This window comes from Arvicola amphibius, chromosome 12, assembly GCF_903992535.2.
Source record: "Arvicola amphibius chromosome 12, mArvAmp1.2, whole genome shotgun sequence".
Taxonomy (NCBI): Eukaryota; Metazoa; Chordata; class Mammalia; order Rodentia; family Cricetidae; genus Arvicola; species Arvicola amphibius.
Genome location: NC_052058.2, coordinates 153,040,435 through 153,056,938, shown reverse-complemented (window position 1 = coordinate 153,056,938; position 16,504 = coordinate 153,040,435). Strand labels below are relative to the sequence as shown.

General features: G+C 44.6%; 1 protein-coding gene and 1 non-coding gene across 3 annotated transcripts in view; both read left to right on the top strand.

Moving 5' to 3' along the window:
* The first annotated feature begins 5,888 nt into the window (after nt 1-5,888).
* Nucleotides 5,889-16,504, top strand: part of Hdgfl3 (HDGF like 3) — a 53,020-nt gene continuing 42,404 nt past the window's right edge. For both annotated transcript variants that reach the window (XM_038314083.1, XM_038314082.1), the window contains exon 1: nt 5,889-5,978. In XM_038314083.1, the coding sequence (XP_038170011.1) occupies nt 5,895-5,978 (84 nt within the window). In that variant the 5' untranslated portion in view covers nt 5,889-5,894. The remainder of the gene's footprint in view (nt 5,979-16,504) is intronic.
* On the top strand, nt 9,415-9,558 carry LOC119803134. The gene has a single exon (XR_005283549.1). It is a non-coding gene; the product is annotated as a small nucleolar RNA SNORA7 (small nucleolar RNA).

The following is a 16,504-nucleotide window of genomic DNA, read 5'->3' as shown; positions in this document are numbered from 1 at the left end:
TCCGCCTGCCTCTGCCTCCCGAGTGCTGGGATTAAAGGCGTGCACCACCACCGCCTGGCTTTTCTTAAATTACAATCTGCTCCCACATTAAAAATTATTTTTTTTTTAGGGTTAGAGAGATGGCTCAGTGGTTAAGAGCACTGGCTACTCTTCCAGAGTTCTTGAGTTTAATTGCCAGCACCCACAGGGTGACTCATAACCATCTATAATGGGATCCAATGCCCACTATACATTGGATCTGTACATGCAGACAGAGCAATCATATAAACACACAATAAATCTTAAATTATTTTTGCGTGTGTACTGGCATGCTGGTGTTTATGTGTGTGCCGTGTGTGGAGGTTAGAGGTCAACCGTGGGTGCTCTTTCTCAGGAGTCCTCCACTTGGTTTTCTGAGACAGAATCTTTCAGACATTGTCCCCCCACGGTGGGCTCCACACATACACATCAAGTAAATCAAGACATCCCCCCAGATTCACCCACAGGCCAATCTGATCTTACAGTCCACCAACTAGACTCCTCTCTCAGGTGACGGACTAGGCTGTGCCATGTTGACAGTTTAAGCTATCTAGGACACCATCTCTCTCCATATGCCCCACCCCATTTCCACAGCAGCAAAGAACTCACAATTCCTGACATGGCTTTGGGACTCCAAGAGGACGCAGAATGGAAGCACTAGGCCTCTGAATGCCCGAGCTTAGAACTATCAAAACATCATTTCCTTTACATCCTTCATTCCACAGCCCCTTGAGAGACCCAAAGTCAGATAGCCCAGTCTCCCCATCTTTTCCCTTACATCCTTCATTCCACAGCCCCTTGAGACACCCAAAGTAGGATAGCCCAGTCTCCCCAGAATCCTGCACCACTGCATTCATGGCTTTGCATCTGGTACCATCACTCTTTGCTCTATGTGGTCCTGGGTCTCTAGAAAGTGACCAGTGCACACCAGTATTCAACAGATATTCGCTGAATAAATGAAGGAATGGGTATTAATATTGACCTAATTCTTTCTTCATCTACATACACACTAACAAAAATGACAGGCAATTTTACAGATTCTTTGAGCATCTGATGTGCTCTACACCTTGAATCTCTTCTCTCCAAGTAGCAACTAACTCATTAAACCTATCCATTTTCTCCCCTGGCCTGGAGCAGGGACGATGAAAGAGGAAGAGTGGAAATGACCTCAGTGAAATAGGTTTTACGCTCAGATTCAGAATTCCCAAGACCTCCAGTAACCTCAGGCAGTCCAAGCAGCAGCGTCTGTGGCTTTTGCTGCACTCTAGATTGTTGTGAGAGCATCCTCTGCTTCTCTACCTTCTGACCTCCGTGTGGTTGCTTCTGTTATCCATCCCCACTCTGCTAATGCTGCCTGGCCCCTGATCTCTCCAGTTCTAGCCCATGTAAGCTTTATAGTGCCCTCTGCCCATTTGACACTGCCACCAATGCACAATCAAGTGTGAAGTGGAGTGTGTGTGCGTGTATGTGTGTATAATTTAGAGAGTGCTGAGAACACAGTAACTGCTCATTAATTGTTGACATCACAAGGGTTGAGAGTAACTGAAAAGGATTCTGGGAAAGGTGGGCATTGATGGGGAAGTACTCTCACAGCAGTTTGCTATGACTTCCAAGAAGATGCCAGTGTCTGCAAGCCCATTCTCTCAAGGAGGATAAGACTTGGGACTGAGTTGCAGGCATTTAAGAGATGCTTCAAGTAGCAGAGTCCATTGAAATGGACTTATGCAAGGTCACGAGTGCTCTTGGCCTTACGCAATGACTGTGCATGGTAGATTAGGCGCACCTTTCCCAGAATCCTTTTCAGTTACTCTCGACCCTTGCCATGTTAACAGTTAATGAGCAGCTACTGTGTGCTCGGCATTGTCTAAATTGTGTGTGTGTGTGTGTGTGTGTGTGTGTGTGTGTATTCCACTTCACACATAATTTCAGGCAAAAGAACAGGCAATTGGAATGGGTGAATTGAAGGGCAGGGTCTGAAGGAATGACTGAACCCTTATTGGATGCTAACTTAGCATATGAAGGAGAAGGCGAAAGCAGGACCAACTCAACAAAATACATGGATGGATGAGAGTGACACAGGATTGCAAAAATAAACACGGAGCCAGAGGCAGGGAGCAGTATTAGCCCAGGGGGATTTGAGAATACTGAAATTTAAAGTAATCGATGAACATGGATACTATTAAAAAATTTGGGGGGGGGGGTTTCAAGACAGGGTTTCTCTGTGGCTTTGGAGCCTGTCCTGGAACTAGCTCTGTAGACCAGGCTGGTCTCAAACTCACAGAGATCCGCCTGCCTCTGCCTCCTGAGTGCTGGGATTAAAGGCATGCGCCACCATCGCCCGGCACTATTAAAATTTTTAAGTGGATTTCCCTCCAAGTTTCAGAAATAAAATTAATATGCTTTTGTTGTTGTTCTTAGATATGGTCTCATATAGCCCAGGTTGGACTCATTTTGTACCCAAGGCTAGCTTTAAATGTTTGATTCTCCTGCCTCTGCCTCACAAGTGCTAATACACCAAGCAGACCAACTTCTGGAACCACACTCACTAAATAAATACATCAGGATCTTTTGATATCTCTAAAGGGCTTCTTACTATCTGTCAAATATTGGATCGAGCATTTCCACAGCATCAGTCCTTTGTATAAAGTGGAGAGACCAGTCAGGCCTTCAGTGAAACCTGCAGTGTTTCCTCCCCAGGAGGTCAGCATCCAGTCTGGCTGCAGAGACAGACAGGCCCTTAGCCAGACACATCTGGCAGTCCTGATCACCATCCAAAGACAGCCCATAAGGGGAGTCCCTGCTCGTGTGTTACTAAGTCTGGCTTGCTTACGGCCTGAGAGTCAGGCCAATGATATGTGCTGAACAGTAAGGCCAGGCTCAAAGGAAAACAAGAAACCAAAAGACTGGGGGAAATGTCTGCCTTCTCAAAATAATCAAAGTCCCGTCCATTATCCCCTTTACACTGCTTCTAACCACCTGGTTAGCTGTTTCCTCGTTTTTCCTATCTTTAAAAACAAGCCAAGCACCATACAGAACGGCCCCCTCCTGCTTTCTTACTGTCTTTTCTCCACTGGTGTTGATTTAGTTTTTATTAGAACCTGATGTGTTTACTTCGTGAGAATGAGCGGTCTGCACTTTCTGCGTCCACGTTTTTGCCTCTGACACACCTCAAACCACCGCTCTGGTTTCTTTCCACCTCTATTCAAACCATCCTCAAAAGGGCACCAGTGACCTCCCAGTCAACATAATAGATGGGCCCGTCTCCTCCAGCAGCTCGCTTAGCCTCTGTGCCGTTTACCTACCCAGACATCCCCTTTCTTCTAGAAATGCCTTCTAACTCTGGATCCTACGACACTGAACTTCTACTTGACCCCAAGCGTTTGGTGACCTGTCTCCAAACTTGGCAATTGCTTCTCTCCTTCGACATACTCCTGGACTATGCCATAGTAACCACCTGTTGACAGATGTCATTCAAATTTCTACATTTGGCCTTAACCAAAAGCCCACCAAACAGGACCCACAGAAATCTCAACACATCCAAAACCATTTGTGGTCTTATCTGCAAATGTGCCTATTCTTCACAGACTTCCTAACCTTCCCCAATGCCCACAATCCTGTTACTTTGTCTAGAAACCAAGGAATCAGATTTCAATCACCATCTTCCTACTTGCCACTCGAGAGTCAGCAAGATGTCTGAGACCATGTCTTTTTTCCTCATGCAAGTCCCTCAGTGAGGGTCCTGGTCCAGCCTCACTCCCCAATCCTACACTGGCAACCAGAGTACTCTTTCTAGACCAACTACGATCGTGTTACTTCCCAGCTCAACTTCCTTCCTTCCTTTCACAATGGTAACTTCTACTGATTCTCTCCTCTACTCATAACCACCCTGAGTCCAACGGGAGACTGGACCATTCCGCCTTTGAAACTTTGGGCCTTTGGTAGCCTGTCAAGAGATGTGGCTTTGGCATGAGGGCCTAGGAAACACTCTACAGGTACCTATGATGGGCGAGACGTGATTTCTAGAAGCATGTCATGCACCTGATGATGGTACATTATCAGGCCATCACAGCAAAGGCGAAAGACCTAGATTTATTTTGCAGCAGAAGAGAAGGTGAGCCCATAGAAAAGGTGAGAGGGGTGGGGGTAGGGGGTGGGAGAATTAAGAGATGCAAAAAGAAAAGGTGAGGGGTGTGTGTGTATGGTGTGGGAGGGGGAGATTAAGAGATGCAGAAAAGAAATGGCTAAGTACAGTGAACAAAGTAAACACTCCACAGAAAGTCTACAGACTGAGGCCCTGGTCACTGGAAGCCTGCATTAAAACAGGTTCCACAGCGCAAACCAGGGAAACAGATGCCTGGAAAACCCACCTTCTTCAGAGGGGAGAAACGGCAAAGAGGGTAGTCCCCAAGCCAGAACTGTTCTCTGTGCGACGTGCAGGCCACAGCCGCAGCAGCGGACTTTCTAAGGAAGGTCTGTTCTAGTGATGGAAGGGGCAGCATTCATTCATCCATCAGGCCAATTCGGAAAAGAGTGAATTCTTTTATTTACCTCTCACCAAGATGTTATCAAGAGTCTCACTCCCAAAATGTCTTTGAAAGCAGTCAGCTGATTTCCAAATAAAACAACGGCAAACCCACGTTCTAGACATACTGACCTGTAACAAGAAATCACCAGAAGCTGCTGTCCAGCGTGTTGCCAGAAAGGAAAACAAGTGACTTGATCAGGCTAAATCTTTCCCCCCAAAGCTGTTGACCCATGAAGCCCCCACATAGAGAAGCATAAAGGCTATGGGCACTGGACCATGTGTCCATGTTCAAAACCCGACTGTGTCACCCTGTCGATGAAGACTGGCCTTGACTCCAGTGAAGCAGGTCGCCCTAGGTGGGTCACACTGCATTCATTGTTAAGTGCAGACCTGGGGCAAAACCCTAAGGAGGTCGTTAGCTCTTTCCAGCAGCCTAGTGACCAGGCAGAGTCCCCCCGCGCGGCCATCCCCAGGCCTCGGGAGCCTTTTGCCGTCCCCCTACCCTCCACTCACCAGAGAACACCCACGAAAGTGGCCCGTGGGTGGGGGGCGGTCGGGAAAGGGGGGTGCAGCCCGTAGGGGGTGGGCGCGGGCAGGAGGGAAGAGGGGCGGCCGGGTAGTGATTGGCTGGGCTACGCCAGGCAGCTCCCGGCCAAGAACAAAAGAGAGCAGGCGGCGGGCGTCCTCGGAGTAGGCGCTCCCCTCCGCCGGGCACCGGCTTCGCTGCTGCGGGAGGACGCGCCCACCACCAAGCCGGCCGAGCGAGCCTGCGAGCCGGGCGGCGCGCGCGGTTTCTCCGCGAAAGCCGGCCGTGCACCTAGGAATTAACCGGCCGGCGCGCAAGGGGAGGGAAGCGGGGCGGGCGAGCGAGAGGGCGGGGGGGGATGCTGAGCGCGCGCGAGAACAATAATAAGATCGTGTTTGCGGTCGCTGCCCGAGGAGGAATTCGGAGGAGGCGCGAGGCCCGGAGCTAGCACGGAACCCAGCCAGCCCGGCGGGGAGGCGGCGGCGGCGGCGGCGAGAGGTTGGCGACGCGGCTGCTGTGAGCGGCACGCGGCGGCGGCGGCGGGATTCGGCGCGGCCGGACGCGTGCTCCCCTCCCCCGCAGCCGGGCGGGGATCTACCGGGCCTGCGGTCCCCCCCGTCACCGCACACCCAGCCAGACGCCGCTCGCCTCGGCCGCCGCCTCGCCGCTTCCTCTCGTCGGAGCGGCGGCTCGAGGCCTGGCGGGGAGCGCGCGGCGCGGCGCGGCGCGGTCCGTCGGCCCGCACGGGGCGCTGCGGGAGGGGGCGGCCTCCCGGCATCTTCGCGGCGGTGACCAAGGACGAGCGGGCAGGGGAGACGACCCGGGATGGCGCGCCCGCGGCCCCGCGAATACAAAGCGGGAGACCTGGTTTTCGCGAAGATGAAGGGCTACCCGCACTGGCCCGCCCGGGTGAGTACGGCGGCGGCCGCGCGCGCGGGCCCGCCCGCCCACCATTTTCCCTTCATGATGGCGCGCCCGCCCCCTTTCCCCATCAGCACCTCAGCGCGAGCCCCGCCGCCCGCCTGGTCGCCGCCAGGGCTGAGCCTCCGGCCGCGCTTGGCACCGGGCTCAGGGCCGAGGCGAGAGATCCGGCCCGCTCGGCGGCCATCGTGACGCCCACTTTGGAAGGCGGGTCCGGCCGGACAGGCCCGACGTCGCCATCGTACCCGGGAAGCGGGCCCGGGGTGGAGGCGCCGGCTCGCGGCACGGTCCTGGGTAGACACCCTGGTCCCGGGCGAACGTCGAGGCAGGTAGGAGAGCCAAAAGCTGTCCCCCGAGCCGGCGACAGTGTCGCCCGTGGAGCTCAGTCCTGGTCGAGCAGAGGCCAGCGGGAGCCTCGAGGCAGCATCTTCTACCCCGGTGCCATCCTTCACCTTCCAGACTTGTTGAGTTTTCCCTGAGCGCGGTCCCCTGTGCCCCGCCTGTGCCCTCATTGTCCAGGTGCCTCCCTGGTGCCCCTCGTCCTTAGAAACTGACGCCAAATAGCCTGTCACAGGCTGATGAGCTCCAGAAGCTCCTTGTGCCTTTTCACCTCCATGTTTGTTTTAGGTCAGTTTCCGACCCTTGTTCTTGGCCTCGAACCATACAGCCCACGATAGCTCTCTTCCTAAATAGCCAGGGTTTTCTCTCGAAAGCATCTGCATTTAATACCTGGCATTCGGTATTTTTGTTACGCTCCCTGACTGAGAAAGAATCACACTGCCGGGTGTGTGCGCTCTTCATGTTTTAAAAATAAACCACTTTTACCTTCAGTTTTGTAATAGTCGGCAGTTGACTGCCTGAAATCTAAAGGATAGTCAAGGCGTCTTGGAAACAATGTTGATGTCCCTGATGAACAAAAATAGCCAAGGGAAAAGCTGGCCAAAATTGGGAGCGCGAATTCAAGTGTTGTGTGGTAATGAAGTGAAGCTAACAAGACCAAGGGGAAAACACACTCATTCAGGAAAGGAAGTGACATCAAGAGGGGCAGGCTGAAATTTAGTGAAGTTGAGGTAATGGATGGACTTAGTCATTTTTGTAAACGTTTGTTTTTGGCATGGTTTTAAAATGGAAAGGACACTGGGCTGGGAATTTCTGGGACCTGGTGTGTGGGTCAGGCACTGTTAGGAACCCATCATTTTAACTGCCTGCACGTCTATGCCAACACACGTCTATGCCAACATGCTACAACATAGTCGTCTCCAGTTTCCTAACAACCTCAGGCATCAGGAGAAAAGCTGCACTCAGACTCCATGAGGTGCAAGAAGTTCTCCAGGTCCTAAAACAAGGCGAGCTTTTCAGAGCAGGATTACTGCTTGTTGTTTGGTTTTGTTGTTTTTGATGTTACGGAATAGTACACAATACTCACAAGGGCGAGGTCTTTTCGGGAGCCCTGTGCGCACTTGTCAAGTAAGAGGTAATGTGACAGAGCTTTGAGGAGATACGTGCGTGGTCAAAAGTGGAAGGCCACAGTCATCCCTTACAGTCTTGCCTTTGAAAAATTTCTTCATGTGGCCCCAAAGAAAATACTGACATTCTCATTAGCATATTGCTCCCACAGGTTGGCCACCTGTGGTAATTTTGAAACCAAGTGCTACGGAAGTGTTTCTAGTTGTGTTTATCTAGTTGTACAAAAAAAAAAAAAAATCCCTGAAGATATAAATCCAAACCGAGATAGAAAGGGAGATGAGAAAGCAAAAGTCCATTAGGTTTTCAAATTTAAAACAGTGCATGGAAGAAAAGTCGGCATGTGTTCAATTTAACTTTAAGGAAAGGGTCTGACTATGAAAATTATTTTATGATGAGCAACATTTTGCATTCCAGGGAAGGGTGAAGGTTGGGAGAAAAAGCTCTTTCGAGGTTCTACTCCTGATCCCACATGGTCCCATCTCAGTTTCATGCAGCGTTTTCCCTCATTTCATACCTGCTGAGAGCTGCCCACTGATACCTAAAGTACTAACTGGAGCCCACAGCACCTTCACATTTCCAGTCCTCTCACCGCACATAAGATGTAGTAATGTGAGCCGGGCGGCGGTGGCGCACACGTTTAATCCCAGCACTCGGGAGGCAGAGGCAGGCGGATCTCTGTGAGTTCGAGACCAGCCTGGTCTACAAGAGCTAGTTCCAGGACAGGCTCCAAAGCTACAGAGAAACCCTGTCTCGAAAAACCAAAAAAAAAAAAAAAAAAAAAAAATGTAGTAATGTGGGGGTTGAAATGTGCGGCCCCAAAGAATCACACCTAGGCAGGAGAAGCTGGGTTTTGTAGAGGGAGCTTCTGAGAAGTCACAGCTGGTCCACACAGGACGGGAAGAACAGTTTCCGTGCTTGGGAGGAAGATGTTTGGTTCAGGGTGGCACCTTGTGAGAGATGTGGGTCCAGAGGACCCGGGACTTGGAAAAGTTGTCTTCCATTCCTGCCTGGCCTTGACTTTTAATGGTCTGGTCTACTTCTATCATCTTTCTGAATTTCAATTTAGTAGTCTGTAAAATAAGGATAATTCTCACTACATAAAGAGTTTATTAGTCTCCTTTATCTGTGCTTTTATTACCCACAGTTCAAAAGTACAGTGCAGCACTATACAGTATTTTGGGAGGCAGGGAAAGACTGCATTCAGGTAACTTTTATTACAATATATTGTTTTAATTTTTCTTTATTGTTAATCTCTTTACCTAATTTATAAGTTTTACTTTTTCATAGTTATGTATATTTCAAGAAAAAAACAGTTTATAGGCTATGGTACTGTCCCCATTCCAGGCTTCCACTGTGAATCTTGAAACACACCCTAAGGATAAGGAACGGCTGTATCCCAAAGCAACATGCTTAAATATTTGTACCTTTTCCATTATAGATTTATAATTTACATTTTACAATTGTACCATCTTAAGTTAATGTCTGTCAGTTTTCAGCTCTTTAGTAGATGTGTTGAGAAAATTATTTTACAATGAAGAACTGCAGAGATGTTCAATTATTCAGTGAACATCCATGTATCTTTCACCTAGATTTTTTAATTATACTGTTTTATCACATATCTGTTCATATATCAATCCCTCTATCCATACAGCAGTCTATTTTAATTTTATATACTTCAAAGTAAGTTATAGACATTATTATAATTTACTCTTATGTATGCTTGTCATTAACTAGAGGTCAGCATATTTAATGGATTTTTTCCAAATGTGGTAAAATTTATGTAGTGTAGGGGAAACATAAATGTACATTCACTGAGTTTGACTTATACACAGAAACAATAAAAAAAAATACCTATGGGATAGAGACTAGTACCAGTAACTAGGAAATGTCCCTCGTGTCTCTCCCTGGCCAGTCATGTCTTCTTCCCTTCTCTCCTACTATTTGCCTGTGTTATTTTAACATTAAAGGCAGCTAGACGTCTGGAGAGTGACTAGTATTCTGCCAGCTTCGGAAGCAGGAGGGAGAACAAGCCTAGCAGAGGTACCCATTCCATTCCCAGTTGGCTCAGTAGCTGGTGATTGGAAGACACTCTGCAACATCACAAAAAAAATAATAATAAAGACAGCTAGACATTTCTGTGGACTATTGTATATGGCTTTAGAAACTAGAAATTCATCTGTGTATAAAGATTTGCTAACTTAAAACTAAAAAGTTAAAGTGCGCTAAACAAGGATCTGAACTCTTGACTGAGTATCCTGTTGGTAAAATTTCAGTATGCATCCCTAATATATGTAAATTTACCTTAAAATTGTGTGTACCTCTTATTTTATACTACTACTATGTACTTTATAATATAAACATGAAAATGATCCAAGGGGAATGACGTGAGATGAGGGTATTTTATAGTTCAAATATTTTATGGTTAAGATATTAACAGTAATGTATTAAATCCATATTTTTAAGCTTTAGTTTTTAGAATGTTTTTGGCCTGCTCCTTGTGGGACTCAATTGATCAAGTGGTCACAGCTTTTAATCTTCTAAAGAGGTTTTGTTTTGTTTTTTAGGTTACACGTCCCAGTTGAGCCATTTTTTAAAGCTGTGTGCTTGTATTCATTAATATTATCTCTGTAGAAGTTTTTAGTCATTTGTCTGTTTGGTGAAAACTAGTTGAATTAAATTCTCAGTGATTCTGTTCAGCCAAACTCTCACAAATGGCAGTAAAACACAGTAAGGCTAACGTCAGGGCATTAATGTCAATTTTTATATTAAATTATAGTGGAATTGACTTTTTAGAACAGTCTTTTCTTCCCACACTCCCCTGTGCACCTTGGGTGTGAGTTACGAGCACCCTGTGTTACCCGGTACAGAGAATGGCCTCCAAGTCGTGCTGCAGTTCAGGAACTTTTTCAGTTGAAGACTTGAAATGATGGACTTCAGTAGTAAACCATATGCTTTGTATGCATGAGGCCCCTAATTTTATCTCTAGTGTCCACCCCCCTCATTGTTGTGTGTTTTACTCTTGACTTTTGGGGCGGACCACCCCCCAGCTCCCAAATAAATCACTCACAGAGGCTTATTCTTAGTTAGGAATGTCTGGCCTTAGCTTGGCTTGTTTCCTGCCAGCTTTTCTTAATTTAAATTATCCCGATTTCTTTTTGCCCCTGGCCTTTTTCCTTTTCTTTTTTTTTCTTCTCATTTTTTTTTATTAAAAATTTCCATCTCCTCCCCTCCTCCCTATTCCCTCCCTTCCCCTCCACTCATACCCCCACTCCCTCTCTATCCAGGCCAAAGAGCCATCAGGGTTCCCTACACTATGTTAAGACCAAGGTCCTCCCAACTCTCCCCAGGTCCACTTTCATTCTGACTCCATGGCTGGCCCCTGACGTCCTCCTCCTTGTTCTCTCATTGCTGCTCCTTCTCTTCAGAGTTCTTTTCCTTCTCTTCAGAGTTCTTCTATTTAAACTACAGCCTGCCAGCCCTGTCTGCCCTTGCTCCTGCCTATTGGCTGTTCAGCTCTTTATTAGGACTCTCAGATGTTTTAGACAAAGAATCACAGATTCTCAGAGTTAAATAAATGCAACATAAAAAGATAAGTAACACACCTTAAAATAATATTCCCCCACACCCCCAAGTTATTTCCAGGCATGTTAGCCCAAGTCTTCACAAGTCTTTAGTTCCACTACTCAGGAGGTTACCCAGGAGTATGACTTGAGTGCGGGAGGTCAAGGCCAGTCTGGGTAACACACCGAGACACCCCCCTAAGGTTTCAGTACATCTTTATGTGAACTCTAAAACACTGTTCTCATTTCCAAACTCTGGGGCCTCATCTACTGGAATTGAACACAAACCTACTTTGTGGCATAGCAGTCTGTTGTTATAGAACCAAATAATAATAATAATAATTAATAATAATGTGTTTATGTCCACCGAAAGGTCTGTTTAAAAGTGTCTGTAGGAAGCGACTTATCCATAATAGACTAGTAGAAACAGCCCAGTGTCCCCTCACAGGAGAATGATTAGACAACTCTGTCATGTGTTACTGAAACCTACAAAAATAAAAATGTAAAGTTGAGAGAAAGGAGCCAGACGTGACAGTATATTGAGTATAAATCTGTTTATATAGTATTGAGAACCAAGCAGAGCTGGCAGTGGAGATCTCCTGCAGTAGGGAGAAGCCCTGCAGTAATTCTGTGCGAACTTCGCCTGGTGGTGCTGGACAAGCTAGAGCTCCCAGGAGCGCTTACAGGCTGCACGTGTAGGAGTTGAGCACTGTGGTGGGGTTCTACCTTCATTTTTAGAACCACATTTTGGGACAGATGTGGTAAAGCGCCCTCTCACACGACTGATCCTGTGAGCTACATGGATTTGATCTCGCCATCTTTAGTTTTCAGGGTTTTGCTTTCCTTTTGCTGCTAGAGATTGAGCTCGGTGCTAGTGCTCATTTAGCAGTGGGAAGCCCTGGGTTCCATCCCCAGGTATTGGAAGACAGAAAGACAAAAAAGAGATTACATTTGCTACTTTACAAGTTTCTCTTTGGTCTCCTTTCAGTTCTGACTTCAGCTTCGTTTGTTTGCCTGCATCTGTCTTTCCGTTCTGTTCTCACTAAATCACTTTGATCATGTTCTGGATCTGTCTCAGCCTCTCTCGTGATGGAACTTTACAGCAGAGCGTGCTACCTCACCCTCCTGTATTGCTTGAGGTGTCGAACTCTTACTGAAATTTTGTTCTGTGTGAGGCACAGTGCTAGCTAGGTACAGTTCAAAATTCAGATAAAATTTGTGGCACTTAGTTAAAAGCATAAATAAAAGGTATTTTTATAATTATTAATGTAAACGTTTTTGGAACAGTTGGGTTTCCACAGCAGCACTGTCCAGGTGGTGATGTTCATATATTTGTTTGTTTGCCTTTGGCAATAAGGTATTAGACATAGACTTTATTTCTGGAAAGCAGGCCTCATATTTTCAAGAACTTAAGTTCTTTTAAATCTCAGCATGAAGTAAGATGTCCATAGTGTTCACTGCTTTGGCATGCGTCCAGAGAAGTTGTCTTCAGGTAGAAAAAGCCTCCTCCCCAGGGACTGCATTGACCTTGCCAAGAAACAGGCAGAGTGTCTCATTTCTTTTACATAAACTGAGAGCAAGTAGGCAACTTGCCCTCAGTACCAATATGTGTGTTAATTCTCTGTCATGAAATCTCTACTGTAAAAGAGATTATAAATCTACTATTTATGATTCTTCTGTAAGATAACTGATAGTTTAGAATTACAGACAACTTTATTGGAAGTGTCCTTTAGCATTAAAGCAGTTAGGCTAGTAAACAGGAGAAAGTTTTCGATTGTTAAGAATATTCAAAAGTCAAATCAGAACCTAGTCTGTTTGATGTGGTTATAGGTATAGGCCTTGGCAGAATGTTTTTCTGATCACTTCAAGCCCTGCTAGGGCTTGCCGACTTTCACTTGTGAAACAGGTAAAGAAATTCCGAATAAGAATGTGAAAATGACATTTGGTGATGCACACTTTTAATTCCAGGACTCAGGAGGCAGAGGCAGTAGAATCATGAGGTTTGAGACCAGCCTGGTCTGTAGAGTGAGTTCAGAACAGCAGAGCTACACAGGGAAACCCTGTCTTGAAAACAAAACAAACAAAAAAAGAATGTGAAAATAATTAGGCTAGTTTAGTTTGTGAATCTAATTATTTTAGACCAAGGCTAATTTTGTGTGCTTTTTATTTTTTACTTTCTAGTTAGTCATCACTTTATTTATTTATTTTTGAGGCAGGGTTTCCTCTGTGTAACAGCCCTGGCTCTTCTAGAACTTTCTTTGTAGGCTAGGCTGGCCTCAAACTCACAGAGATCTACCTGCCTCTGCCTCCCAAGTAGTGGCATTAAAGGTGTGCACCACCACCCCGAGGCCTATATTTTATAAACACCGACAGATTTTTTTTTTAATGCCAACAGTCCAGCATGAGAGGTAAAAGCAGGACTATTGCAAGGTGGATTTTTGGTGATATCTTTTTTTTTTTTTTTTTTGGTTTTTCGAGACAGGGTTTCCCTGTAGTTTCTAGTGTCTGTCCTGGAACTAGCTCTTGTAGACCAGGCTGGCCTTGAACTCAGAGATCCGCCTGCCTCTGCCTCCCGAGTGCTGGGATTAAAGGCGTGAGCCACCACCGCCTGCCTGCAAGGTGGATTTTTATCTGATACAGTTAGCTTAGTACTATAAATGATTTGAACTATTATTAGCTTTTTAAAAAGAAAATACATTGAATTTCATGTTGTAGATACTAATTTCTCCTGAGTAAAAAGTTATATTGTGTGAATAATATTCATTATAGGAAGATTAATATCCCTGTACCCAGTTATGACCAACGTGAGTATGCATTTAGTAAGGTTATAAATGATTATAGTTCCTGTTGTATGACATAGGTTATTCAAATTTATAACTATAGAACAAGATTCAGAAACATTCTTTTTGCTAGATCATTAGTTATTTTCTTTTGATGAGTCTCTAGAAATTGTATTTTTGAGTCATGTGGCATGTATGCACTTTAGAACTTTGGATCTATGTTACTAGCATCGCTTTAACAGAGAAGTTTCGGCTCCCACATGTTCACTAGCTGAGAAAAAGAACACCCGTTTCCTTCCTAATCATTCAGAGTAAATGGCTTGGTTTTTAAAGTCTAGCATGCATAAGGCTCTAGATTCTATCTTCAGCACCAATAAATAAACAAATCTGTAAGCTCAAATGCACACATTTACTTGAATTAAGTTTCTAATTATGGTTAGGTTGATTATCTCTGAAAGTGTACATATTACGTATATATCTTGATAATAGGGTAAGGTAAATATAATACTGTAGCTTAAATACACTCAAGATTAACAATAAATATTTTTGTTCTTGTTTTAAAACAGAGTCTCATATTTCCCCGACTGACCTCAAATCTACTTTAAAATAATGAATATCCTTAAACTTCTGGTCTCTCAGTAGTATATGCCCTCTGAGTGCTAGGATTATGGATATTCATTACCATGACCAGTTATAGAGTGCTGGAAACCAAACCCAGGGCCTCAGGATTCCTAAGCAAACACTCTCCCGTCTGTCTTAATCCCTGACCATTAAGAATGCCTCAAAAATTTATCAATTGTGCCGTTAGATGAAAGGACTGAAGAAACATTTGGCAGTATGTAAGAAAGTCAGATAGATAGATAGATAGATAGATAGATAGATAGATAGATAGATAGATAGATAGATAGATCCTACATCTATGATGCTGGCAATCTTAAATCAGAACGTTTATTATATTGGTTTGTATTATATTTCTCTAGTCTATCTCTTTAAAGGGTTTTGATTCAAGGAAATATAAAATAAATGAGGCAGTTGTACATTTAGAGAAATCAGAACTATTAAAATCATTTCTGAGTTAATTGCACAGTATTATTGACTTATGTGAAGGATTGAAAATCTGTATGTATGAAAGAGAACAGGTACTCTCCAAACATCAGGTGGGTTAATTATGAGTTTCTAATTTTCTGGAACCTACAAATTAGGTTGTAAGACTGACCACTGGCCAGTGTAGATTCTACCACTTTACTGCATTTCTGATCCTGAGAACATTTTCCTGAATTTCCCTGCAATCTGTATGGTAATCTTTCAACTTAATTAAAAGAGTTAGTAAATGATGTTTTTCTATCTCTACCCTACCCAAATAAGAATTGATTGCAGTTAGTCTGGTAAATAACTGTAATAACAGAGAGCCACATAGGAGAGAAGGAGGGAAAGAGGGAGGGAGGGAGGGAGGGAGGGAGGGAGGGAAGAAAGAAAGAAAGAAAGAAAGAAAGAAAGAAAGAAAGAAAGAAAGAAAGAAAAAGGGGAGGAGGGGAAAAGGAAAGGAAAAGAAAGGCAAGTTCAGACCTGTGGGATGGCATCTTGCTGACGATGAGGAAGCCTGTGATATACAGAGAAGCCTTGATATACAAGTCCCTCACTCTTCTGCTGTTCAAGTCTGTTAGGTTGGGCGACAGAAAGAAGGGTGATAACGTTGCAAATCTTTTCCCTAGGGATTCACTGCTAAACTATGCATGAAAGAAATACTAAGTGACTGTACCAAACTCTACTTACATAATGCAAGAACCCTAGTAAAAACTTCAGTAAAATCTTGTATGGCTTGGTGGGTATGTTTTTTCAACAGTTTCCTTGTAATTTTATAATAATCATTTTGGCACTAGCTTATGGGAATTGTGGGGACTTCCCATTGTAAGATTCCCAAGTGTAATGAACCATTTCTAGAGATTCCCCATAGCTTCAGCACTGGGGGTGTGGGGGCAAGATATATGACCATGTTGACGCGCAGATGGGCCAATGAATAAATCAACCTTCCTGTTTGGTCACTGGGGCTCCAGCTTCATGAAAATTCTGCTACTAGTTTAAGCTACCCAGAATTGGAGATGTCCAGTCTCCACAGAATGGTACAGTCAGTGGTAGCAACAACGTTGTATGGGCAGTAGAAAATTCTCGATAACATAGTAGTAAGTTTCTAATGCAAAATAATGCTTTAGATTAAAGTTGTTAAGAAAAATTGGTTTAATAGTTGTTAGCACATATAAAAATAAGTTTCACAGAAGATTAAAAAATTATGTAGGCAGGAATGTCAGAAAATGACTCAGCTTTAGAACTCTCCTTTTGATTCTGAAGTAGAAACTTTATACTAATGACATCTTTAATTTTAGAGGGAGCAGTATTATAAATTCTCTTAGTTTTTTGAATTCACATGTTGCAGTGCATTGCAAATGAATTTTCTCTCTACCTGTCTTTGATTTTCAGTATGAGACCAGCTGTTTTCAAAGTAAAACTGTCTACTTCACTGGCTGACATAAAACAAGGTTGACTCACTAGTTCTGAAGATTGAGACTCTGGAAAATGAGTAATTTTTGGTTCACTCCGCAGTTGTTTGTTTTCCTTGCTTTTGCTATATTCGACAGTAAAAATAAATACTAATTTCCAGAAACACACCAGAATTTCTTTTAACAAAACCATAATTCTACATGTGATGCAG